We start from the raw sequence: 26,916 nt of genomic DNA, 5'->3' as shown, positions 1-26,916 counted from the left end.
GAGGAGGGTTCAGGTTTAAGATGCAGCCCAGAGAGACAATGGGCGTTGGGCAGAGAGCCTGTAATTTTATAACCGTATCGAAAAGACGAAATCGTCCTACCTGTTCCTATCAAATTACTGTAACGGAAAACGCATAATAATACTTGTTTTTATTATAATCAAACCTCCAAAACAGTAGCTCCACGTGTCATTCCACTTTCATCTTTTCCTCTATTACCAAGGCCATTGAGCTGTGTGCAGGGTATGAGCATTAAGCAGCTCCATTTTTGGCCAAAATGGTCAAATACTTATACAGGGTTAAGAAAATGAAAAATAAAGAATGAAATTTAACTTTTTAAAATTGAATAATATACATAAGATCAACCGGGATGAAAATAGCGCCGATATTGAACGAAATATCGGCGATATATTGGTAAATCATGTGATTTGCTGCTTACTTTTTAAGCTTTAGTTTTTCCCACTTAGTTTCACAGTGAGTTTTTGGGTTAAGCTAAAAATTTAGGTCACAAATTTATACAAAAATTATATTAAAAATCTTTGTCTCGACCTCTCCTTCATTGTTTTTCCTATGTATTTATTGATAACATATAAATCATTGTCTATAACTCAAAGAATACAAAACAACGTATTGATTTGAGCTGACATTATTTATTTATTAATCAGTTGATTTATTGACATTCGCTACTTTTTACTATCTACTTTAGATTAATGAGTATGATAGTGATATGTATGCTTAAAATGATAGTTTATTACTTAAATAAGCATTCTTTAAAGTTTTATTAAGAAATTCACAGAATTATAAATATCCGTAATTTTTTCTAAAATATCCATTCTCTGTAAATTTGGGCTATCAATATCGACATCGATAATTTCATCCTTGATATTAAACACTACGATTGAGATCAACAAAAACTATCTAACCCTAAATGAATTAGTTGATAAGTATAGTTCAAATCAACTTGGTCAGTTGATTTAGGTAATTTTTTCAACATATCTTATTGAGATTATAGCTTGAAATTGAATTGAATCTAAACTATAACTATATAATTCTATAAACTATTTTAGACTCGGCCTTGTAAAATATATCCTTCCAGCTATATATTGCTTTCCATAAATCAAAATTAAACTTAATTGGTACAAATCCAAACTTTTACATCTACATAATTTTAACACATACCATTCAATTTTAGGGCTCGCTAGAGAGATACAAAGCTAGTTAAAGGATTCCTTCCAAAATCTTGAGTCGACCCTCTTAAAAGATAGGAGAAACATTTACCCGCTAAAATGATCATCATTCTTGGCATTCTTGCCTTGGCTACAATAAAAAAAGTTGCCCTTATTTCAATCAACTTGACGTGAAGAATGTACGTCCATCAATAGTCTCCGTGACGGAAACAGAAAGAGAATCACCTTATACTAAATCAGATCGAGCCCGGGATCTTTCTAATTCTAATTGTTTTGTTATGAAGCAAACCACGATCAATTTTAGGGTACTCAAATCTAAGCTTTTTAAAATATGAGACAAACATTCTATTTATTTAATATTTTGATATTAATAAGCCTAAATACGGATGGTGAAATTTTTAACTTTGGATTATAAATCTAGTTGTTTAATCAAGAAGTTGATCAAATTCCACGAGGCTTGAACTTAGGTTGTCGACCTGTGCAGGAACACTTGTAAGAAGAAAGTAGAAACTTCTATGCTCAAGTAATTAGTATTCTTTGTTTGATCTATTTTCTCTTGATCTATTACTCGAGAGAGAATAGCTTCGCATACCTGAAAAATGAGAAGGGAGGCTCTGTTTACGAGCTTTCGACAAGACATTCAACAGGCTTTTTCGATTGTTCATGAATCACAGTGCATTGTCTGAAATTTTGTTAGAGGTTTGTGCATGCGGACATTATTGAGGCTCAGCTCGTTTGTTAAGAATAGGTTGGACGAGGCAATATTTACATGTTGGCTCGACAACGTACGTTGAGCTATGAAAATTCGGTGAAGAGAATTGTACCTTTTACTTGGTTGAGTATTTTTGTAATATAGCTTATCTTTGACTAAGCGATAATTTGAGGTCAAGATACCACGTGTCAAGCTATCTATGAAGGCCGAGGTAGTTTATGACGGAGATATCTCTTATGGCCAATGTATTACTCTTCGAAAAATGGGTGTGAGATTTCATACCTCAACTTATGGTCAGCTCTTCTTATCATTCTACGTGTTTCGTTATTTTTCTTCTTTTTTTTTTCCATAACACCAGTAAACTACTATCTCACATTCTAATATTTATTATGAAAAAAAGTAAAAGTTACGTTGTATTTACTTTTTAATATTTATTATGCATTTTGCTTATGTTTTGAAAAAAAGTTGGTAACAGGATGAGTGAATAACAAACCAAAACTTTGATTTTTTGTTTTAAAATTTTTTACACCATTTTAAAAATATTTATAAAAACGGAGACACAAACCATTCAAACAATTACCAAGAAGTTGTGTTTTTTAAAACTCTAAATAATAATAATAATAAAAATAAATTGGACTGAGAAACATACCAACAAAGACGAATTTGATAACGTTGACTTGTTACTTATTCTCGTTTCCAATTTTATCAGAAGATTTTGATTTACAAAATGAAAAAATGTATGTGTGCGTAAATCTTTCACTGTATCCACATCTCCTATTTCCATTTTTTTCGAGTTTTGATTTACATACACAAACAATTTATTTCTCTATTTTAAACTATTTTGTAAACCTCTTAGGTTGATATGTCTTATTTAATTCGCGGTTTACAGAAAAAATTTGATACTATATCTCAAGGAGAGACAAATGTCGCAAACATCACTTTATTTTGTTCAGCAATTTACTTTATTCTGTCACCAAATAAAACCAACATTTATTTATTTCACAATTGAGGTTATACCACTAGTTAAAAAACATAATTATTTTTTAATTAAAAAACTGAACGACTGGGAAGCATTATAATTCAAGGACTATATTTATAACTCAGTTTATAGAGTGCTTTTTATTTAGCTAAAATTTATAAATACTTTTACTATTTAAACAAATTTACCTTAAAAATAACTGTGATACTCGAACAATGTGATTGATGCACATCTATCTCTCGAGCACAGGTTTAGGTTTGACGTCAATAGAAAAATAGAAGCATTTAACAACATATCTTTACGGACCAAGAACTACAAAACCACTTCTTTCATTTTGAGGTGACGGAGGGATCGTACCATTCGAACTTTTTTTCCATAATTTTTCTTAAATTTAATGTCACATCAATAATAAATAATAATAATAATAAAATATCCAATTAGACGACTTAATTGTAGTTGATGAAAAATTTCATTCAAATTTTTGAAACCTGTTCTAAAAAATTAGGAGCTGAAGTAACTTTAAAACATTATATGATAACCATTTTTTTTTTCTAAATTGTCTATTTCTCATCACTTCTTTAGTATGTTTTTCTCCGAATATTTGAATTCATAATCAAATTTAAAAAAAAAAAAACAAATTTTTTTAATACTATTCACACTCTTAGCTTAAATGTTAAAAATGTTTTTGGAGTGAATAATCACTGTAAAGAAACACATGGTAGAAATAGTATTTAAGTTTAATTTGAAAATAGAAAACTAAAATTAAAATACTTATTAATCGGACTAAAAAAAACTCCATAAAATTAAATTTTCTAAACATTTATTAAGGGATAGCAACGGCGAATAATTTTTCAACTTTCCGGCGCCCAAAGTTCCGGACAAACGAACGAGTACGGACACTGAAGAAACCGAGTTCAACGCGCTTCAACTCACGCGCCAAGCAAAGAATCCCTCTGGGCTCTAACTTCTTACTTCATTGCACCCCTGGGCGTGTTTCTCTCACGCGCCATAATATCGCGTGCCTCCAATAACACAAACAAAATCCAAATTATTTTTATTTTATTTTATTTTATTTTTTAAGACGCATTTCTCTGCCTCCGCGGGGAAGCAAAGGAAAGGAACCAATGCGTTTCTTGGCGCTCTCGTATGGTACTGTACTGAGAATCGCACCAACAATTCCCTTTTTCCCATTCGTTTTTTCTTTCAATTTAACCCCAAAATCTGAACTCCAACGAACAATGCTATCAATTTCTCTTCGATTTGTTGGCAGAGAAAGTGAAATTTCTGCATCTTTCTTACCAAGCTTCCATGGCGGCTCCCAAAGTCGATGCTGCGTACCTCAAGGAAATCGAGAAGGCCCGTCGAGACCTTCGCGCTCTCATCTCCAAGGAGAACTGCGCTCCTATCATGCTTCGTTTGGCGTAAGTTCTGGTTCTAGCTATGGTGCTGACTGCTTGCTGAGAGATTTCCAGAGGAAACCGAAATAAATTGAATACTGAATTTGCTCGGGAAATTATTAGGCATTTTGTTTTTCAATATTTTCTTAGTGATTGGACAGATGATCGGGTGTTGTAACTGCGAGTTATTTTCTCCATCGCTTTACAATGATTCTTAGAAACTCATTCGTTGGGCAGGTGGCATGATGCTGGTACTTATGACGCTATTACGAAAACTGGAGGTCCTGATGGCTCCATCAGATTCAGGGAAGAATTGAACCATAATGCAAATAAGGGACTGAAAATTGCAGTTGATTTGTGTGGTGAGCTTTCCATTTCTTCAAATTTGAGATTTAGATGTAATGGTGAAACTAATCTATGTCCCAATTCATATGATGGTTTGGTAATTTGATTTTATTTGCTTGGCAAAGATTTTTGCATATTTTATTACTCATTGTTACTTGTGTTCTGTCACTCACTAGAAACAGTGAAGGCCAGGCATCCAAAAATCTCATATGCTGACCTGTACCAGGTGATGTTTCAGTTTCTTTCATATGGAACAAATCCTTTTTGGGCTACTTGTCAACCATTGATTGACATGATTTTGTTTCTGAAGTTCATGCTGCTGTGTTGGAACTTTTAAGTTTTAAATATGGAAGGCAGTCTGTTCTTCTTTTACTGCCGCTTGTCGCTTCAATCCATTAGGAAAATAAGAAAATTTCAGAGTGAAGGAACCTATATAAAAAGTTACATCTCAGCCTAGATTTTGCTCATTCTCCTCAAATTTTAAAATTTCAGCTTGCCGGGGTTGTTGCAGTGGAGGTCACTGGCGGGCCATCCATTGACTTTGTCCCTGGAAGAAAGGTATTGATCAACACGAGAAATTTGATTGATGTTGACATTGCTGTTGAATAACTTCATTTTTCTTTTAAATCAATGGATTAGGACTCAGATACAGTTCCAGAAGAAGGACGCCTTCCAGATGCCAGACAAGGTAATTTATTGTCAAGAATAACTATATTATAACCTATAACATTCAAGTCTCTTGTAATGTTATATCATGGTCCAATTAATATTGATAGTCACTTGATATTGTACTAAAAAATAAAAATCAAAAGATTAGGGAATTCTCATATCTATTAGATAGACTAACCTACTGTCCTTGAAAATAATTATAGATATTTTATTTGAAATAATGAAATATTTCAAATAATAATCTCGAGACCACAAGTGACTGTAGCTTAAACTTTTGGGGTGTGATGTAAAACTTATGCTGCCTTTTTGACGATTCTTGTTTAGAGCCATAGCAGAAGCCATGATTGAATGGTCATTACACGAAACTTCACTGCAGGTGTGTCCCATTTAAGGCAGGTCTTTGGCAGGATGGGACTAACTGACAAGGATATTGTAGCCTTATCTGGAGGCCACACATTGGTAACACTTTCAACTCCTATGAAGAAACTGGACCTTCAGCTTTGTCTGTTTCTTTTCTTGTCATTAGGCACAGTTATGGTTTCTAATTCTGCAGGGAAGAGCTCACAAGGATAGATCAGATTTTGAAGGCCCATGGACAAAGGACCCTCTGAAGTTTGATAACTCCTACTTTGTGTGAGAATGAGAAACATTTTCCCACTCTCTTGCATTCAGTTTTACATTGCTTTTAGATAAAACAGCAACTGCAAAATGTTAATCAGGGAATTGCTGAAAGGAGACAATTGGTCCAAGGAACCACTACTGAAGCTTCCTACCGACAAGGCCTTGCTTGAGGATCATGTGTTCTCCCAATATGTGAGGCTATATGCAAAGGTGAACTTTGGCCTGCTGATGAATTTGTTAAACACATTATAACTAGGAAGACAGTTTAGATTAATTCAGAAAGCTTTTATGTTTTCTTTCCAATAGGATGAAGATAAGTTTTTTGAGGATTATGCAGCAGCTCACAAGAAACTGTCTGAGCTAGGCTTCACTCCACCTTCCGCCGTTCCCAGGAGCAGTGGCAAATGGACAAATCGAATCCTGGGAGCTGCAGTAATCGTGGCAGTCATAGCAGCGATAGTGAAATTCAGAAGCGCTGTGTCGGGTTGAGAGGGTGGTGGCTTTCCTTCCAACTCTCATCTGATTTTATTATAAAACATATAAAACATATATATATATATACTTTCTGTGACCTGTGTGTGTTAAAAAATATGAATAATTTGTTCCCGTTTGTAAAAGATGTCTCTGATTTAATAAGGTATGGGCAAAAAAGAGCTGTTCAAGAAAATTAATACACGCAGAAGAGCTTAGAAAACTACAACAAATTATTATTATCATCATATGCCCCATATTATTAGAGGCATACGTGAGAGAATTATATAAGTAGGGAACAATAAGCTTTATGTAGAGACTAGACTGGTTGCAGAAGCTGCTGCAAAGGAGAACAAGTTCATCTCCTCTGCCCGAACTGTAAAAATTAGGAATTAAATTAGAAAGGTAAAAAAACTTAATTGTTAAATTAGAACACAGTTAGGCTCTGGGACTCAAGGAGAGTGTAATGTCTTGAAAAACCTTGAGCCTTTTTTTCTCAATCTTCCTCTGAAGCATTCCGCCACCGGCGACGGTGTCGCTGGCATTGCTTGCTTTCTTCTGTGCTTCATTTGTTGGGCCTAGAACTGCAGCAAGAATAGCCTCTTCAAAGTCATTGTCATCTGGCAACATTGCTGCCAACTTTTTTGTCTCCTCAGAGGTATTGGGAGGAGATGGCTTTCTGGTCTTAGTTTCAGGCCTCCCTGTTTCTGCTGCTAAAAATGGCCTTTTTATTTCCACCATGTCATTCACTCTCATTGAATTGGCTGCATTCCCAGACCTTGTTCTCTTCAGGCCTTCAGGAAATTGGTTTCCTAAAGGGACTTTGGTTATTGGTTCAGTAACAAATTTTGATGAAAAAAATGGTTGGGCAGCAACATTCAATGAATTCCCCAAAGGAGCTTGAACTGGTTTGATAAATTTATGTTGTCGAGGAGGAGGAACCATCTGGTTTGGTATCAAGTTCATATCAATGTTCTCATCAGCAAAATCATCTTGGATTGTCCTGGTGGGATTTGTGACTGGCAAGGTTGTGTGATCCTTGCAAGGCTGAGGTTGCCAAATCGACGAAGAACCGAGAAAGGCGTCGAAGAGCCGTCTCTGTTCGAGTCGGTCACCTCCCCTGTTCATCATTTCAGACTCAAGGTCTCGGAGCATCTGTTGTGCTCTTTCATAAGCTTTGAGGTGGGAATCTGTGCCTCTTGGCCCATCTGCAACTGCAGGCTTTACTCTGCGCAGATTTTCTTTGGCCTCGGAAATTCTCCCTTGTTTCATCAAGCAGATTCCGAGGTTGCACATTTTGTTGTTATCTGGGGCTATTGAAAGTGCCTTCCTATAAGCATCTTCTGCTTCAACATAATTGTTCTGCTGCATCAGCGCCCATCCCAAGTTCCCCTGAAGATCAAGACGAAAATCAAAGTTAAAACACTTCCCCAGACTATAAAAAGTTGAAGTTTAGAGAGAAATTGTTAACGACAAGACGCCATTGTCGTACCAGTAATCGAGTCGCTTCTTGATCAACTGAGACCTGAAACTTCTTTCCTTGAGATCTTGCCGTTTTGGTCCGCTTACCATTAAAAGCCAGACCTTGTTGAATCAAGAACAATTTATGCTTCAGAAGAGTTATCTGGTCGTCCAATCTTCCACATCTCTGTGAATTCGTAATGAAATTAAAGAGAAAGAAGATCAGTTTCAGTTCAATCAAGCATAAAAATCCAGTAAAGAAAGGGGGAGAAATGGTAGGAACCTTGTACAGATCCAGAAGGATATTATCCAGAGACTCCTGCGCCTGATCAGAGCACCGATTCCGCAAAGATTTAATCGCTTCGATCGCCTCTTCGGCTCGATTCTGCTGTTTCATCACAATCGCCATGTCCTTTAAGGCACTGTCGACTCTGTCCCCTGCATTAATGGCGGCCCAGAAGAGAGGAATCGCCTTATCCGGATCCTTCTCCACTAACTGAGCAAGCGGAGCAAGAAATCAACACTCGAATGCTCAAAACTGAAATTGCGAAACGAAAATTGAGACCTAGAAAAAACTTACCTGAACATTTTTTGCCCTAACATAGGGCGTGTCGCCGACGGGAACTTTATGAGTGACATGGAAGGACTCGGAACGGAGCCTGGAAACGGCGGCGAGAGGCTTGGCCGGAGAAGAAGGGGCCGATTTGGAAGGCCTGAAGCCGGGAGGAGCGTTCCACATGTCCTGCAGCATCTCCAATGGAAGTTAGCCGAAGAAGAGAGAGCGATGGAGGAAACTGAAAGCGGCGGAGGGGCTTCAGAATTCAGAGTGAGAAATGTTGGGGAAATGGAAGGGGCATGATATCAGGGGAATTTTGAATTTCCGACCGTTGGGAGGGTTACCGTTCGTGCCAACTAGCCGTTGTACCTTCCACGTTCGAACCTTTGCCTTACAATCTATATATTTTTCGCTGTCAAAAAGGGGGGGAAACCTCTGATTTTTTATCGTAATTTGAATTCTTTTATAAATAAAAATAATTTAGAGTTTTAGGAGTATAAATTTCGAGGTAAAATAGAGAAATTTATTTCTTTAAGATTTTTTTATTAATGTTATTTAATAATTTAGCTCCTAGCGTTTGGATTTTTTTTTTTATTTTTTAAATTGGTTCCCAATCTTCTAATAGCTTTAATATCTTCCTTTTTTGTATTTTTTTTCAATGAAGTCCTCAAATTCATTGAGTATTAAATAAAATGATAATTTTAATAGAGAAATTTTTTAATGTGTATTTTTAAAAATATTGTTTTTTATATACTATAACTTTCTTCTTGAAAAGGCTGCTTTCTTTTGAAAGACCTCAGACATAACTAAATTATCTCAAACGTGGGATTGCAATTTTTTCTTTGATGCGATAGAAAATGTTTAATATAAGTCATTTATTTTATTAGAGAATATGTTGTCGATATAACTGGTGCAACTAGTTCAAAAACCTATGATGAACTACGTAATGAACTAAATAGGTGTTACTTTTATTAGTACATTTTAGTTTGAGTTCTATTTTATGTGATAATGTTACTTTTGGAAAATTTTCAAACTTTAATGTTACATCTAAAATATATATATTTATTTCCAAATTCTCATTCAAAAGTGGTAATTTTTACAAGGTTATCAATTGTTAATATACCAATATTTTATTAGGACAATTAAAAAAAAAACTAAAAAATTATAACAATGAATTTAAGGTCTAGTCAACTAACTTACTACAGGCTAGTTATATGAAATAAAGAAGTTTTACTTTTTTTCTCAAAAAAAAAAAAAGTTTTACTTTCATGGGTGATACCTTTATTTAAAAATTTTCAACTCAATTATTAAACTGTAATTTGACCTTCATCATTTGTTAGTTAATTTCAAGTTCTTTAACATTTTGTGAGAAATGGTTACTCAGATTAGGGGAAAAAATACGTTAACGATAAAATTGAAATTTTTAAAAGACTGGAATTTTTTTGAAAAAGACTTAAATATTTGGAACTAAATTATACATTTAGCCTTAATTTAATAAATAATGTATACTTTTTTCAGTATATAAACAGAAGTAAAAATCAACAATATTATAGTATTTTAATAAACTTGTCTAAAAAAAAGTATTTCAATACACTTTCTTTTAACACTATTTTAAGACACTTTTGAATCATGGTTTCTTATCAAATCAAATTAAAGAATTGTAACACGTTCTAGCAATATTTGTTTAAATTGTACTAAAAACAATTTTTTTTTTCTAAATTGTTACTTGAAAAAAAGTATAATAGTAATGTGTATGAGTTTAATCCAATTGATTAATTTTTTTTTATAATATATAGAGTGAGAATTTAAACTCACAAATTTTTAATCATAATAAAATATCTTTTAAGTGGATTCTCACGCAAATTGATGCGATCCAATTCAGCAACACCTAATTAATGTACTAAAAAAACGCCTAATTCATGTATAATTATATGTTTTTTAATAATTTATTTTTAAAATTATATATGTAAGAAATTTATTTCATTAAAATTTCCGAATTTCGTGGAATTAGGAGACTGAGTAAGAGTGGACTCCACTTGAACATTCGGTGCATGCTCTCTCTTAATTTAAGCTTAAAATACTTTCACACACTTTTTTTTTTTTTTTACTTCAGTCTCAATATTTTAGAAATACCCGTTTTAGTTTTGTACTCTATTTTGTTCCATTCATTTTTCACTTTTATCTTATTGCTTTCTTTTATAATTTAAACATGATATTTACTCACTAAATTTTTTAAAATGTAGCCATAAATTTTGTATTAAAAATTTTTCAATGGGTATAAATTTTATGTTAAAATCTTGCAACAAATTGGTCATGTTTGAAAAGTACATGGATCGAAACATACGATTTAAAAATACAGAAACTAAAATTAATAAAAATAAAAATTCAAGAACCAAAAAGTAAAAATAAAAATACAAGAACAAAATAGTATTTAAACTCTTAATTTCTTTATCATCTCTCTTCTACATTTATATATATATATATATATATATATATATATATATATTTTCTCTTTTAATTGTAATGACAAAGCAATGGTAAGTATCTAAAGCTCAAGAAATTCTAAAAAATAACATCTTAATTAATACCATTAGAAAACTTATAAATAAGTAATAGTAATCAATATAAGAAATTTTAAAATTCAAAATCAATACCAGAAAAAATTATCAATAAATAATTAGTTGGACTGTTGGAGTACAAAAATAATTATGTAAAAGTAATGTAAATTTCATTAAATGACTAGTTTCACTTTTTAGCTCAATTATTGGAAAACTTTTCACATTTCAATGCGGTTTTTTCTTTTATGTCCATATACTATGGGATTCTTTTATCCTCCTTATCATTGACCAATAACTTTCATTAAAAATTGACAAAATTAATAATGTCCATTAGATTAAATTACCCATAACATAGTATAATCTAAACGAGATACTCAGGACCCACTTTTTCCATTAAAAGAATTGAGGAAAAGATGTAATTTTTTTTAAAAGAGAGTTTTTTTCCCCTTTTAAGTGAATCACATTTGTTTGTTTGAAAAAGAGATACTAATTTTTCATCTCTTTTTTTCTTTTTTTTAAATTAAGAAAGCATAACCTACAAAAAAAATACCTTGTGAGAGAGGAATTTCCACCTTTTTTTAATGGAAAAAAGACATATTTATTTCCTTCCTCTTATTCATGTGGGGTCGAGAATCTAACTCACAACCTCTTGGTCGGTTCTTACCACTTTACTTTTGTTTCTAGGCAAACTTGTAATTAACGGGATAAAATGAAAACCCATTATAAAGATATGAGTCTAGATCCGTTTGGTAATGTTTCCATTTCTTGTCTTTTGTTCCCGTTTTATATTTTTTAAGAAACATACATATTTGGTAACTAATTCTATTTCTCGTTTCTAAAATTTGAAAAATGTTTGCAAAACAAAAAAAAAAGCATAAATTTCGTTTTTTCGTCTTAGATTAAGTAATAGATGTGTGTGGAATATCAAAATTATTCCCCGTTGGGTATTCATGCACCTCTATGCCCTTCCCAAGTTCCAACTTCTAGGTCCCTTGTTCGAATCTCATAATAACACAACACGGAAAACAGGAAAAGAAAACATTACCAAGCATCCATAATATTACCCATGTACTCGCATTCGATATACAGAACTTCAAACAAATACATGTAAACAGTGAAGGTTTCCATCTCGTCATAAACACCAAACAGAAAAACTTCAATTAATGAGAACGAAATTGTGAGTTAAACAAAAGAAGAGAAGAGGTTAGACAAGGCACAGCCAAACCCCTAATGCAGTGAAGGCCTTCAAGTCGGAGGCAAACTATAGCGCTCTAAAGCTGTCTACTTTATCAAGTCTAGCTGTACCCGAGCTTGACGATTCGCCCATGGCATCGGGAGAAGCTGCTCGTTGGGACGACTCCCTCTTCAAAGAAGTTGGTAATCCAGAAATTTCCTGAACAAGTAAAGAAATAGGAATCATGTTCTTTTATGTTTTGATCTGTTAAGTGGTGCAGAAGGGAAGACTCCTATGAATCTATCAAAGGTGGTGTTGGGTATTTATTTTCAAGTCCAAGGGTTCTTATGGAAAATAAAAGGTTCAAGTGCAAAGGGATAAAGATAGCAAAGTGATCAAATATGCAACTTCTGACAAAAATGGGTGTTCTTCTCAATTGCATATAAATGTAAATGGGAATACTAAAGTTATTCCGTCATTTTCTATTAAATAAACTCAACAAAAAGAAAAGGATTTCTACAATTACAGATGAGAAGCTTAAGGAAAGAAAATTTACCTTCATCAAATGAAATCTTAAGTCACATGGTCTTACTTGATTACCAATACAGGCCATCACAAATTTTGAATATTGAAACAATACATCAGCAGCAGCTTGCTTTTTCTCTTCGGTCTGCAAATTTGTCATGTTTATTACCAGAAAGACAGCACAAAATGCATAAACATGGATGGCAAGGCGACCTAGCTAAAATTGAATATGGCACACAGACACTTCAGCGGCCCGAAATGGGAACAGTCTTGGACATAATACCAGAGTTGATCTAATGCCCCTAAAGTGAATCCTAGGCTTATTCATATGGACACCAAGTATTGATGCCGATAGCTCCAAAACAATTGATACACAGATTTATCTAGCTTCTTGATGCTTGTTACCACGTTTCCTACAAAACTTAAATCACATTAAGCCCTTTGTGCATCGACACAATTTCTGATGTTCTGGAGGCCAAAAAATGGATTGAGAAACAAAAGGCAATCGTAGAAACTAGAAAGAATTATTACAACACATTCAGGCAAAAGCAACGTATCAAAATCATGAACTACAAGTACAAAAACAACAAAATCTAGTAAATGTAACTTACAGAAATTATGAATCAGAAAAGAAATTTCTAAAATGTTATAAATTCAGAAGGAAATATCATCTAACCCAGTTAAATTACCACTGAACAAGCTAGATGGATAGCTTCTCAAGATCGCCACTTTAAAGATAAATAAAAATTTTACGGGAAAACGGTTATTCACGATTTCTTTTACAAGGACATGATTATTTCATTCTGTTACTAAATTACTAGTCACTACCCAGCAAAATTGCAAATTATCGAGATTATTGAAAGGGGTTAAATCTATCTCAACCCATCAGCACAAGCTTTTAGATTAAATCTAAATCCACCAAATTCCGCCTAGCAGAAACTCTAACAGGCAATTAATGTTGCAGAACAATATGTATATCTAACCACGAAAATAGCCTTAAGATGACTGCAACTGCGAAATCTAACGGGAGGGGAGGGGGGCATAACTCGATTACCTCAACTTTTGGCGAAAGATCGCATAATTAATAGGCACAAGTGCGAAGGAAGGGACTCGATACATATGAAGGAGATGAAGAGTATGAGATGTTAAAAGTAGAGGCTTATAATAGGGAGAAATTCGCATACCTCATAGTCGTCTTTCATGGCTGAGCTCCGTCGCTGGCAGAAAAAGAAGGATTATGTCTTCCATTGATGAGATTTAATAGCGCGAATGGGATTCCGATTTTGGACTTTACTTTAGATTCTCCATTTTGGCCTTTTAGGGCTGTATTTTTTGGGGTTTTTATTTTTATTTTGGAAAAGAGACAATTAGATAAATTGTTTTTTTTTAATATTCTGTTTTTATTAAGAATAATTTCTAGGGTAAAATTCCTACAAATTCAGAATTTACCATGCCTTTAAAACTTCCAATTTCATAGATTTCAAATCTAGACCTAAATAAGTACTGTAACTTTTATTTCGAATCAATTTTCACTGCACGTCCACTAATTTTAATAAAGAAACAAAGTAAAAATCTTACCAAACAATACACCGAATTATTTTCGAATCAATTTCACTACACATCCACTAATTTTAATAAAGAAACAAAGTAAAAATCTTACCAAACAATGCACCGAATTAAAATCAATCACTACACAACATCACAAGATTGATGATGGGACAAGATTCATCATAAATGTTAAACGTTGTACTTTGATGATGGGACAAGATTCATCATAAATGTTAAATGTTGTATTTAATTGACGTTTATGATCATATGTCACTGGAAACTGACCTAATACAAAGGTTTAAATACTGTTTTGGTTCTAATATTCTTTACTTTGATTTACTTTAATCTCTGTACTTTCAAATCATCTATATTAATTCGTTTAGTCCACTCCATCTGGCACGGTCCCTATTTGAAAAATTTTAACAGTAACAATACCAAATACATCTCAAATCGTTTTGCTATCCCATTGAAAGAGGCTTGATGGATTACAGACATTTTTCAGAGACCACGTCGTGTCAATGATACACAAAATGGTAACTTTTGAAAGTTCAGAATAAGATTTAACGGTCCACGTCTCACTACACCAGAAAAGTAAAAGATTTAAAAACTCCCGAAGAAATGGAAGAAATGAGATATTATGTTTCCTTGGGAGGAGCCTTCTTTGCAGCCTCAGCAGCTGCTTTTTCGGCTTCAATCTCTGCAACGAGAGCATCGATTTCAGCTTCTTCCAATTGTCGCAGTCCATGCTCCTTTGTCATCACAGCAACTTCTATGTTCTTCCCTCCGCTCTCAACAACCTGCATTTATGAGAAAAAAGAACTCACTGTTTTTCCAATGACTTAGCATATGCCATTCCTGTGCAAAGATGTAACATCCACAAGAAAGTTTACATGACCATCTAATCTACATTACTCATTCCTTACACCAGCCTTCAAGGTGAAAATGGAACAAGGAAGCAAAGCAGAACCACAACCATTTGTGGTTCCCATAAGCCACAAGAGTCTTAAGAAATTCAACCTATCTTTATATGTCAAGTTATTTACACAACAAAAGTAATTGTGTGACTTTTAATTCTTGACAGCTGTTACTGGTTTGCGTTTTGATATATTAATATTACATAGCCCAGCCCCGGGCCCCCCCAACTCTTTTGCTTTGTGGGGTTCCTCATTTTTTTATTTCATTTGTTCAACAAAATAATAACAGTAGTCTAGTAATAATTAAAAAGTACAAGTATATAGTCATAGGAACCACCATAAGTTATATCATGCATCCAGGAAGCTACATAAGATGGCAATGTCTATATATGCCCACGTACATCCAGGAAATTGATGATAGGAAAATCTGTAAATATATAGTTGAGTGGCTTCCTAACAAATTTTAGGAACAGAACTCCAAAATTAGATAAAAAAAAGAGCAGCACAACATGATTCTGATGCAGTAAAGCAATGCATAAATTCTAGCAAGTCACGAGTTAGTTTTCACTCCAAGAATGGGAGACATGCAAATTAAGAAGTAAATTACTGCAAGATACTCACAAACTATTGTAAGCAGTATACTGTGTCAGCGGTACATGCAAGCAAAACAACTTTACATAATCATGCGAGTAATCAAACAAAAGAAGATGTCAGACTTGGGTTTCTTATTCAGGCTTTCTGAAGTGACTTTACCAACGTATATCAGAGATAAACCTAATGAGAACTATTAATGGGCTCACCTCAAGTAATGCACGGATAGCAAGCTTCACGGTTTCCTGTCCAGAAGTTTCCTTATAATTTTTCTCTAGGAATTCCCTTATCGAATTGGAGTTTCTACCAGTTGCATTTGCTTTCCAAGCAGAAAATGTCCCAGAAGGGTCTGTCTGGTACAGTGATGGTGCGCCAGTATATGGATCAAAACCTATAATCAAGGTTGAAAGCCCAAATGGTCGCACTCCACCACTTTGAGTATACTTCTGTTGAAGACCCGCAATGTAACGAGTAATGTACTCAACAGTTACTGGATCCTCAACTGTAAGCCGATGGCTTTGACACTCAATACGAGCTCTATTTATCAATACACGTGCATCTGCCTTGAGTCCAGCACAGGCTAGTGCAATGTGGTTATCAAGATTCACAATTTTCCTCACAGATCTGGAAACAAAAGGAAAACATAAGTAATGGTTCTTTCACCGAATAGAAAATGTATAAAAGATATTCCTACATGTACAAATTGTGGTACGGATATTGCCATAAAACATGGCCATCTTGGTATAAGAAAGTAGGCAGTCCATCGAATTGAGTAAACCAGTAATGATAACACAAAGGGAAACCACCGGGCACCATTTATTGAAATCATTTCATAAGATGGGACATGGTCTTTCCTATCTAAATGAATGCCGGTTGCCTTCCACTGTATATGTCAATTTTCGAGATTGTTTTGAACATATTACCGCCAGAATAAAGCCCAGAATTTGTGTTAATTCTATAGAACAAAATCACATGCAGCCAGCAGAATTGGATTATAAGAAACAACACCGTCGAAGTCAAAATCGAAATCATTCAGCGCCAAACTACAATTATACGCATTCGTTACTCAGAACACTATCGGCCATCGTGGCAGGGGAAATCCAAATCCAGCACCTCTAGTGCAGCAAACACATCAACGTACAAATCAGAAAACTCAAACACTGGACCATACATAAGCCAAGTAATGTGATGTCAGTAAATCTCAGACCTTCTCCAATCCATTCCATTTCCCGAATTAAAATAGATCCATCCACAAACAAGAACTGACAACAAAATGAAAGTAGGAGAGATCAAAGAGAAAGTGCCTGGAGTCTTGGAGCTTAGGCGCAGCCTTCTTCTCGACACCGAGGACGATGGTATCGGTGCCGCGAACACCGACGGCGGCGTTGCCCTTGCGCACAGCTTCGAGAGCGTATTCGACTTGAAACAAATGGCCATCGGGTGAGAAGACTGTGATTGCCCTATCGTACCTAGCCATGGTTGTCAAGCTTCAGCTTCAGCGGTTTCTTCCTCTCTCGAACTCTGCTTCTTGCAGCCGAAATTATAGAGAGAAATCCCAACTTGAGGAACAAGGTACCACCTCCAGAGCTTTTTTTCTTTTCTTTTTTTTTTTAATAAAGCTTTGTGAGTTTTCATTTTTACCTCTTTATTTCTTCTTTTTTCATTAAGCATTATTTTTTATTGTTTTCCCAGGGCCAGCAATACTATTGAGTATTGAGCACCTATCTTCGTTAATAAAAATTTGAAAGCAGTTTAATTTAAATAATAAAAAAAAAACAATCTATTTTTATATATTTCTCTCTCTTATTTGTAAAGAATTTAAGGGTAGTAGATAAAAGATGTATTTAATACTTAGACAAACATATAAAGTTAAAAGAATTTTATGGGAAAGAATTGTAAAAAATATTCCTCAAATTGTTGCCCTCAAATCTTGTAGTTTTTCCTTTTCAAGGATAAAACATTAAAAAAAAAACACAAACTAAACTACCATCATCCTGAAAAAAAAATTAAGGATACATTTAGATGGCGTTGGGAAAACCTAGATCGGAAACAGTTGAAAGTGTTAATATATTTAAAGTTTAGTACCAACTAAATATTTAGTTCAATCTAAAATATAATATTAATTAATTTATTAATATATATGTTATAGATTTTGTAGAATTATTATTTTTCAATATTATATAATTTATAACATATTATATTTTTAATTTTGACAAAAAATGAAATGAGTTGGCACATTAAAGAGTATATTTATCAAATTTTTATCTTTTTTTTTAGTTAATGCTGCATTGAAAAGTTTTAAATTAAAAACTTGAAAACAATTTTGTTATATGCGTAAATCACTCCAAGTTAAAAGAATTGTTAAAATTAATTTCTAAAATCTAAATCCTAAAACCACATCTTTTTTTTTTTTTTTTTGATAACCCTAAAACCACATCTAAACTATAAGATTATTGCAATTAACCCTCGAACTGCTGAACTTCTTGCAATTATACTCCACTGATTGAATTATAATGGTAGGGTTTAATGACCACAATTTTATGACTTTAGAGAGTAACTACTCAAATTAAAAGTTCAAATTGTACAATTATAACAACTCCAATAGTTTGATTTTTCCCCCTTAATGTTGCAAATTAAATCATATAATACCAATGTATAACTTCTTTTACCTTCTGTAAAGAACAAATTTCTTGAATGCCATCAGCTAGTTGATCAAGTGCCTTTTAAAACGAGTATTATAGATACAACATAGAAAATAATTTGAGGCAATGATTTCAAAGTCTCAAGCTTCATTGCTGATATTATTATTTTGTGTAAATTACATTACAAGATGAAATTTTTATTCAAAATTTCAATGTGAAAGTGCGAATCTCCATTGGGCCCAACTCCACAACAAGAGACGATTGGTGAATAGGGCCACCTCTGAGTGGTGTTTCATTGGATCTGTCATCTCCCTCAACTTTCCACGACTTCTTTTTCATCTCTGATTTCAACTGGTTTGCTGATAAACTCATCTCCTTCACCTCTTTTATCTTTAAAAAGGAAAAAACACAGCCCCACCAATCATAAATAATCCATGGAAACAAGTTCAAACTTTCATTTACTTTGCACTCTTGAGTTTGTTGTTGTTGACATACCTTTTTTCCAAAGAACATTCTCTTCAGTTCCACCTTAGCCAATGTTGAATATGTAGGATCTTCTCCGGCCTTAACAAATCATGGTCGAAATCGTTCTAATTAGCTTGTGAAATGGAGGAAAACTTCCTTCCGTTTTCGAGTTTAAATTCAGTTGTTAGATTGAGCGAATTTGTGGGATATTTGTTTTACCTCGTATAGATGTGCCAAGCGGACAAGAACACTTCCATCGTCCAACTCCTGCAGAACAAATAGTTAGAGAGAGGGAGAGAGAGCGGAGAGCGAACTCGATTCTACAGTGATCACCTGAAGAGTAATCAAGGCAACATTGAGAGGCAAGGTGTAGTATGGGTCCATTGTTGTTGATTTGGTCACCTTAGATGCAATCCAGCTCTCCTTTTTCTGTAAGAACAATAGATATTACCAAGAGAGGGAGTTCCAATGCTATTTGCACTATTATAAGATCATATCATACCTCATGCGCGAAAGCTAAGAGAAGCGGTGAGTAAATTTCCTGGCCTGTTTCTCGGCGCCAACGTGCTCCAGAACCCAGTTGGTTGATATTCACATAATAGTTACCTCTCACCTGATAAGAGATTATCAATGAGATGTGTGGAAAGCATCGAATTCAGATTAAGAATTTTTTATTTCATCTATGAAAAACGTATGAAACTTCTTAAATGGAAACATTTCCACATCTGTTACTAGCAATGCAGTCTACAAGAAAGCATTCCATTAAACCTTAGCCATTTCACTTGTAAAGGAGAAACTAAACAAGAAAGGAAATCGCATTCCAGTCAAGAACCATACCGTTAATCCTTGACATTTGTACCCAACGCACACTTGTTCATCAAGAGCTTCCCCTACTCCTCTACTGTCGTCATAGAGTGTACGTCTTTCACATTATAAACAAAGACGAGTTAGCATTTTCAAATCTAAAATAAAATAGAAGTTTCAAGTAAGAAAAAAAAACACGAGAAATCAACCTATGAAGCATTATCTCTACTTGTCCATCCTTAATGCTAGCTCCTCCGGTGGCACGATCGACCAACACAGATAATTCAGTCTTCTTATCTGTAGTGTACATCCCAAGATTGAGCTGAAAAGACATATAGAGCAAAGGTCAAGACCCCTTTAATATCTACTTGAATAATGAGCTTTATCACGGTCAACCGTGTCATGGAACAATACCGGATAATAGTTTCCTGCTTGTGGTTCATTGACAGAAAGATTCCAGTCCTGCCTATAATCTCGAACCTGAAAATAATACTTGTAGATAGCATCAGAGCAATAAACAACCAAAGGCAAGAAGAGAAATAGTGGAGAACAAGAGAGAAGAAAAGGAACATGGTTTGTATTTCAGGTCCAGAGAGATAATAATTTAGATGTTCTGCAATGACATTTCAAACTGAATTTTAAGCAACCGGATGTTATACCCGCTTTAAAAAGTCTCTCCCATTCGAATCAGTATAAAACGCCTTATTCGTAACCATATTTGTTGTCATTCTTGTGATGATCTCCTTTCCAACACTATCATCCACTGGAATTGGACCAACCTTCAGAGTAGAAAATCACCAGAACCATTCAATTGGACGCTTAAGATATCACCAGTTTTGGAATTTTTCAAATAGGAAATGAAAAGTCAGGCAATTTGAGGATAAAGTTTCTAGATAGACTCACTGTGAATTCAAATTCAGCATGCTCTTTGTCTTTGTAAAGTCTAATGACCTAATGCACAACCATATTCTCAAATATTAGGCCATTAGCAGATATGAACCCAAATGGACAATTGCTTTTATAATTAATTCTACTTTTATATGCAACCTGGTAGATCCACGGACTGAATTGTTGGCGGACCTCATCAACTAGAGATCCACGAATGACCTCCACAGGAACCTATCGAGTTCCATAAGAAAAATGAAGAAAAAGAATAAGTTCGGAATATAACAAACACAGGATAGTTGGAAACTTGATGCACATTACACATAAAAGTAACAGGGATACATAAGGCTTACTGATCTTGAAACGATATTCGGTTCCCCTTCAGGCACAAAAATATATGCACCAGAATTCTACATCAAGAAATTATGGAATAGGCATATTAGTAGATGCCGAATTTCAATTTCATGAAATATCATAATTTAAATAGCCTCACAGACCTGATCGTATTTTGTGGATGAAGCATACCAAAGATAGCTTTGTTGTATTGGTACATCAACCTAGTATATTAAGATAATAACTAAAAGATCATTCCAATTTAACTCAAGTGGAACGAAACCAAACTAAGTGTTAGAATCAAATATAAAAAGCAATTAGATTGTTAACCCGAAAACTTTCCATAACGCCAAGTGAATTATAAATAGGATGCTCATTCATTGAAAGTTTTCAGTTGATTTTGTAAGGAAAGAACATAAAATCTAAAGACAAACAAAAACCAAGCAAATATCACTTATGATAAGATCACAAGATTAATCAATAGTTAAGTTAAACATGTAATGGGAACCAACAGAATGCATAAAATCAATCAACCAAACCGTATAAGATGAATGAAGTACTTTTTAAATTCATAATTCGTATTATCTTATACCAACTGTTTTTTAATAGACATTTTAATACTAAAAGTACTTTGATTGGAAACGGTGAGACAACTTACCCCAGTCTTTGAATTGTACATGCGTTTGAGTTGACCAGAAGCAATAGAAAGGGACATCTTCAAATTGCCAGGTCCAACTTCAATAGTATCATTCCGTCTGCCTGCTGGAATAAATCCGGATCTTCTTTTACCTGAATGATTTTGGCACAAAAGTGAATTAGAAGTTTCATATAGTTTTCTTTTTAAAAAAAAAAATTCTGGGATTTTTTAAGCAAATGAATACACCTAAGATCCAGAACACTTCAAAGAAACTTGGCTCTAAAAAAAGTGAATAATTCACAAGAGCTGAGATATCATGACTCTCGAATTCGAGTTCAAAAGACATCCATTGTTCTTACTGACTACAAAGACAGAGATACAGACAGGGATAGAAGATCAAATATCTACCTCCACCACTTCCTTTAGAAATAAAGTACGTGTTCCATCCAAGTTGAGGAACTGATACTTGAAACAGAAGCCAGTACTTGGGAAATTGTCCCCTTGGAAATCCCAAGTAGGCCTTCACATAAAACTCGCTTATGTTTTTCGTGACTTCATCGATGGCAAGAAATTGCGTCACAATGATTTTGCCTGAGGTATCTTGGACAATAAGATCAGCATCATGAACCTGATGAAAGTTTTCATTTTCAGATTACATCAACCGAATAAACTCTATATAATTTCTGTCGTTTTCTCTTCCCATTCATATTTCCCTCCGTTCTAAAAGGTCTAATTCTTGGCGTGTGCTTTGGTCCATGATGATATAATAATAATCCACATCATTAAATTGTCTGTAATGTGAAGCGAGAAAGCAAAAGTAAGTATCTACTCACTGGTATTCTAACGATATCATTACGAATCCAACCAAGAGGGTTGTACACCACCACGACCTGACAGCATGCACATTTACTCATTAACATTATATGGTTCAAAATTTTGAAGAGCGCATTTCCAGTAGATTGAAAAAGAAAAGGAACATTACCAAACTATTTCCATTGGGAATATCTTGCTCCGTCGGTGGGCAGAAACTGATATTGAGTAATGGACACTGTTTAACAAAAAATAAAGGGAATTGCAAAAGTCATAAAGTGCATCAATCGCAAGGTAAAAATGAGAAAAAAAAATCCGAATGACTAGAAAATGAAGAAAAAATTTCAGGAAAATATGAACCTGCTAAATAAAATCAGAAATCCAAGCAACAACAAAGCATCACCTGACTTAGTATTTTTGATTTCTCACAATGATCTTCCAATTTATTTTGTCCCAGGCAAATCAGGGCAGAATTCACCACTGCTTCTGCCTGCAAAAGCTTCCATTTGTCTTTAGATTAAAAGCTAAAACATATTAGCTTACCAGAAAAATAAAAGAGTAAACTAGAATGCAATCATAGGATCCAGCTGGCTCGAGCAAAAAGTATGAAACCGACCTCAGAGGATCCTGCAGCAAGCCGTTTCATATAGTCATTTGTAGTATGCTGCTTAGCAGTACCAGTTACTGCATCATGGTGCTGTGCAATCCCCAAAGCATCGCCAAGACTAAAAGTATTGGGGCCGATGGATTTCCTCCCAACAAGGAATTCGAGTTGTCGTGCTGCCTAATATGAAACAAAAGATTATTTAACCGATACAGATTTTAAAAATCTACCAAGCAAGTAAAAGACAAATGAGTTAGAAATTCAGATTCTGCTTGGAATCTCAATAGAAGATCTTCAGTAACCATATTCAAGAGCCCAATAAAATGTATTAGAGATCGTTGACATTCCAAGACTTAAAGTACAGCATTTAGTCACTTCTTAAAAAAATCCTCAGCTACCCATATGACATACCAAGTAATATCCACTCAGCATCCTGATATATCCTTTAAAGGCAGGGCGACTAGTAAAGAAGCCGGTCCAGTATGCATGCTCATGATCCGCATACCTGTTATTATCCATGTGGAAGCATATTAATTAAACATCATACTAAAAATATTATGCTTCACCTATGGGGGGAACAATCTAAACTTGAAGAATGTTGTAACTCACGGGAAAAAATCATCAGTTTTCAATGGCCATGATTCATTTGCTGCATTTTTTCCATCAGTATATAGGGATGGTGTAGAATACAGAGCATTAATCCGACCATCCTGGTAAATTATGCATTCCCAAATCAACAGAACATAGTGAAAAACAGTGACCTAATAATCAGAATGCAAAACACAGGCCAAAAGTGAATTGATTTTTCCAATTCAACCACACCTTTTTAACATAATGAATAAATCTATCCATTTGGCTGAACCAGGACTCAGCATATTGGTACTGGAAATCATCACCCATTGTCCACATTATGTGATTAGTCCTGGTGAAGTTTGCCTACATAAAACAACAGTGCAAGCAATTAACCAATGTTTGCTTTCACGTCTAGTTGCCCGAAGCCTAGAATCAGAATGAACATCATCAAATGGAGACTTTACTTGGGTCAGAGCAGCATCAATAAAATCATTAACCCGCTGTTCCACATTGTAGTCGTAGAGTGAAGGATCATCCTGCAATTGTTTGTCACTTTAATTAAGAAGCAATGTGTTTGTTACTAAGGATTTGGAGTAGTCTTTCCTGCATAAACATTATACCTGAATAGGAACGGTGTCGTCATTCACTTCAAAGTGAAAACCAGGAGGAGGACTGTAATGAACAGGGAAGGCATTTGCAAAAATCTGAAACCGAACAGTAAGCACAAAAATAAGTATGTAAATGCAACAGCAGATAACAAGAAAGAATGTGCATTGTAGGATAAAGAAGAGAGTAAATTTGATGTGTTATAGTACACCTGAGATGAAGAACCAAATGTTTTGGAGCCACGCCATACAACTTCTAGAGATTTATCTACCTTGCGCTGTGCTCTATCCTGATAATCAATCCTCGCAAAATGTACAGAGTCGAAACCAACCTGAAAAATAAAAGCATGTAAGTCCACATCTATGTGTTGGAACTTGTAAGTTCTAATTGTCGCACTACAATGATGGTGATCTGCCACTCGAAGAAAAAGTGGCCATGTCAATTCCATCAAAGAAAAGTGAATATATGGTCAGAAAATGAAGGGAATGTGGAGAAACTTTAGGATTAGAGATAACGGAAACCAAGAACCTCAGCACCGAATAAGTATGCTTGCACGGCAGAGTGACCGAATGGATCAATTTGCCATCCAGCACGAGGAACCTTGTTGAACTCTTCCTTTATCACGATGTGCCCAAGAGTGGTTTGGTCGATCATGTCTATGTAATGGCATGTTGCTTCATCATGCATACACCAACCTCCATTTCTGCATATACAGAAAATTTATAGGCAAACATCCACAGTATGATACAGTCACAGAAAGGCTAGAGTTGTTTTATAGTTACATACACGAATTCCAACTGGCCATCTGTCACAAGTTTTCTCACTCGTTTCTGGAGTTCGGGACTTTGTTCTGACCACCATCGCTGGAAAAATGCCTAAGCCATTCACGATGAACTTCATTAAAAACATTACATGGCCCTCTCTATGAGCTTATTTAGAAGACCCACAGCTTTAAATTTAACATGGATAAAGATAGCAGATTCAAGGTGAAACACTTGATGAATATTCATAGGCTATGTTTGTGAGTATCTTTGGCACTTTTCACGCCAAACTTTCATGTTTGGAAGTAATATGAAGTGCTTTAAGAAAAAAAAGTTAAAAAAAAGGACCCCAGAGTGCTTTTTGAGAATATAAAAGTATTTTTTGGCTCAATTTTCTTATCAAAAGAACTTTAAAAGCACTTTTTAAGAATATCCAACCGAGCATCAAAATGATTGGCCATTAAGCTTTACTAAAATTAATTATTATGAAAGCTCCCAGAACACACAGATGGATCCAAATAACGAATCCCGGTGATTAGAAGAGGCAAAAAGAAGTTACCATTTCAGCGAATATAAACTTCCTGTTTGAATCGCGAAGCAAAGAATCAACAACTGAATTAAGCACATTCCGCACACACGCTCCCTATTTGAACAACATCAAATTCATCTGTAAAAAAATCGTTTGCAAACCAACTAAACAAGTTTTGCTGAATACGAGATGATGGACACTGACCTGAATACTGTTGTTTGAACCCACATAGTACTGATCGATGGTCTTCAACCAGCCAACGTCGTCGTGCGAGTGAGCAACCAAGTGAACATTCAACTTCCCTTCCACAACGCCGCCGCCGGTGTCATAGTTCACAAAAGCAAAATTCACTCCAACACAAAAAAGTATGAGCACAAGAAGCCGAAATGAAAAGGGTGCGCCGGAACTGGCTCGATTATCCATTATTCAAAGCGGATTCCCCCAACTCCAAAGTTCAGCGCAAGATATAGGGGAGAGGAGGAAAGAGGGGAAAAAACAACAAAGGCAGTGAAAAGTTAATTGATGATGAAACTTGAAAGAGGACAAAGGACATGCGTCGGGTTTCTTCCCTTTTGGATTTTTCTGGCCAGCTTGTGATGAGCTCGATCGACTTGACAGTCGGCTCACAAAAAGCTTGAAATTACTGCTCCGTACAAGAAGACATTTATTGGCGTCCATTGACGAGTTCCCTTGACCAATCATGTTAACAATTTCCATAATAGAAACTTCGAATCTCAATCCAAATGGTAAAGAGTCGCGCGCAGTTGATAATATGAACATTTTTGCAGCAGTCATACTAAATTTAACGAAATTTAGTGTAAGCCATTGAATTCTGAGATTGACGACTTCAATGCTCGATGCCCCATACGGAAGGAACAATAATTTCTCCAATACTGTAACAGGGGAGAGTTATCTGTGTGTTTTGGAATTGGATAAAAAGTAAATAAAATTAGCTGACTTTTCTTCTGTATATTAGGTAGGGAATTTAATGGCCGTCGCCTTCGCGCAGAATGGGGAAGACGACGACTGGATTTAACAGGTGGAGGTTTTTTTTATAACGGATTAATTAATCCGTACAATTGAATATTATTCCCTTTTCCTCCTTTTTTACGTTTTTTCTTTTTGTAGAATATTACATTTACATGAACAATATTTGCGTGCCATTGGCCCAACCCATTTCTACTTAAAATTTGACAGTTTTTAATATTTGAAGAAATAGAAAAGTTAGTTTTCTTACTGATTTATCTTTCATATTTATAAAAAAAAAAAAAAAGATTTTTTTGAAGAAATTTATAAAAAAGATTTAAGATATGCTGGCTGATTGGTGAATATTTTTTTAACGAAAATTAGCTTTGTTAACGAAATTCAGTTTTGGCTAAATTACAAAATCATATGGCTAAATCGACAAAAGCAATCTTCCAAACCATTGATTCTTCTTCGATCGAGGAACTTCGTGCGATCGTATGTGCCAGTTGCTTCTTGTTTGATAAAACAAATAAAAACCATCAATTTCTACTCCATCATGGTTTGTATTTCTTCCACAATATATAATATATAAAAT

The 26,916-nt window shown here is 34.6% G+C and overlaps 5 protein-coding genes across 5 annotated transcripts; 1 reads left to right on the top strand and 4 right to left on the bottom strand.

Annotated features, from left to right (window-relative positions):
* The first annotated feature begins 4,085 nt into the window (after positions 1–4,085).
* On the top strand, positions 4,086–6,525 carry APX5 (ascorbate peroxidase 5). Its single transcript, XM_022277119.2, has 9 exons — positions 4,086–4,297; positions 4,511–4,635; positions 4,795–4,844; positions 5,111–5,176; positions 5,258–5,306; positions 5,664–5,746; positions 5,841–5,920; positions 6,007–6,118; positions 6,215–6,525. Exons 1-9 carry the CDS (start codon positions 4,185–4,187, stop codon positions 6,395–6,397), a joined length of 861 nt encoding a protein of 286 aa, XP_022132811.1. The 5' UTR covers positions 4,086–4,184; the 3' UTR covers positions 6,398–6,525.
* Positions 6,526–6,594: 69 nt separating this feature from the next.
* On the bottom strand, positions 6,595–8,812 carry LOC111005572 (Tetratricopeptide repeat (TPR)-like superfamily protein). The gene is made up of 4 exons (XM_022277118.2): positions 8,421–8,812; positions 8,124–8,336; positions 7,872–8,027; positions 6,595–7,771 (listed from the first exon to the last, which is right to left on the bottom strand). Exons 1-4 carry the CDS (start codon positions 8,589–8,591, stop codon positions 6,818–6,820), a joined length of 1,494 nt encoding a protein of 497 aa, XP_022132810.1. The 5' UTR covers positions 8,592–8,812; the 3' UTR covers positions 6,595–6,817.
* A 3,170-nt stretch (positions 8,813–11,982) lies between these two features.
* On the bottom strand, positions 11,983–13,995 carry LOC111005574 (uncharacterized). The gene is made up of 3 exons (XM_022277120.2): positions 13,838–13,995; positions 12,685–12,798; positions 11,983–12,347 (listed from the first exon to the last, which is right to left on the bottom strand). The coding sequence occupies exons 1-3, from the start codon at positions 13,853–13,855 to the stop codon at positions 12,216–12,218; spliced, it is 264 nt and encodes an 87-aa protein (XP_022132812.1). The 5' UTR covers positions 13,856–13,995; the 3' UTR covers positions 11,983–12,215.
* A 645-nt stretch (positions 13,996–14,640) lies between these two features.
* On the bottom strand, positions 14,641–17,310 carry PAD2 (proteasome alpha subunit D2). The gene is made up of 3 exons (XM_022277449.2): positions 17,011–17,310; positions 15,916–16,330; positions 14,641–14,998 (listed from the first exon to the last, which is right to left on the bottom strand). The coding sequence occupies exons 1-3, from the start codon at positions 17,181–17,183 to the stop codon at positions 14,837–14,839; spliced, it is 750 nt and encodes a 249-aa protein (XP_022133141.1). The 5' UTR covers positions 17,184–17,310; the 3' UTR covers positions 14,641–14,836.
* Positions 17,311–18,475: 1,165 nt separating this feature from the next.
* Positions 18,476–25,969, bottom strand: LOC111005563 (Glycosyl hydrolase family 38 protein). The gene is made up of 29 exons (XM_022277098.2): positions 25,560–25,969; positions 25,386–25,469; positions 24,852–24,940; positions 24,594–24,768; positions 24,277–24,396; positions 24,080–24,163; positions 23,924–23,995; positions 23,709–23,822; positions 23,496–23,596; positions 23,298–23,391; positions 22,899–23,066; positions 22,686–22,772; positions 22,455–22,520; positions 22,306–22,362; positions 21,881–22,100; positions 21,494–21,624; positions 21,000–21,059; positions 20,856–20,912; positions 20,665–20,736; positions 20,521–20,568; positions 20,277–20,396; positions 20,032–20,097; positions 19,827–19,939; positions 19,651–19,735; positions 19,316–19,426; positions 19,147–19,242; positions 19,033–19,080; positions 18,844–18,912; positions 18,476–18,738 (listed from the first exon to the last, which is right to left on the bottom strand). Exons 1-29 carry the CDS (start codon positions 25,776–25,778, stop codon positions 18,550–18,552), a joined length of 3,015 nt encoding a protein of 1,004 aa, XP_022132790.1. The 5' UTR covers positions 25,779–25,969; the 3' UTR covers positions 18,476–18,549.
* Between the last annotated feature and the right edge of the window lie 947 nt (positions 25,970–26,916).

The sequence above is a fragment of the Momordica charantia genome (assembly GCF_013281855.1).
Source record: "Momordica charantia cultivar OHB3-1 chromosome 1 unlocalized genomic scaffold, Mcharantia_2.0 BLBB01000001.1, whole genome shotgun sequence".
Taxonomy (NCBI): domain Eukaryota; kingdom Viridiplantae; phylum Streptophyta; class Magnoliopsida; order Cucurbitales; family Cucurbitaceae; genus Momordica; species Momordica charantia.
The sequence above is the reverse complement of the archived record's forward strand: the minus strand, read 5'-3'. Positions and strand labels throughout refer to the sequence as shown.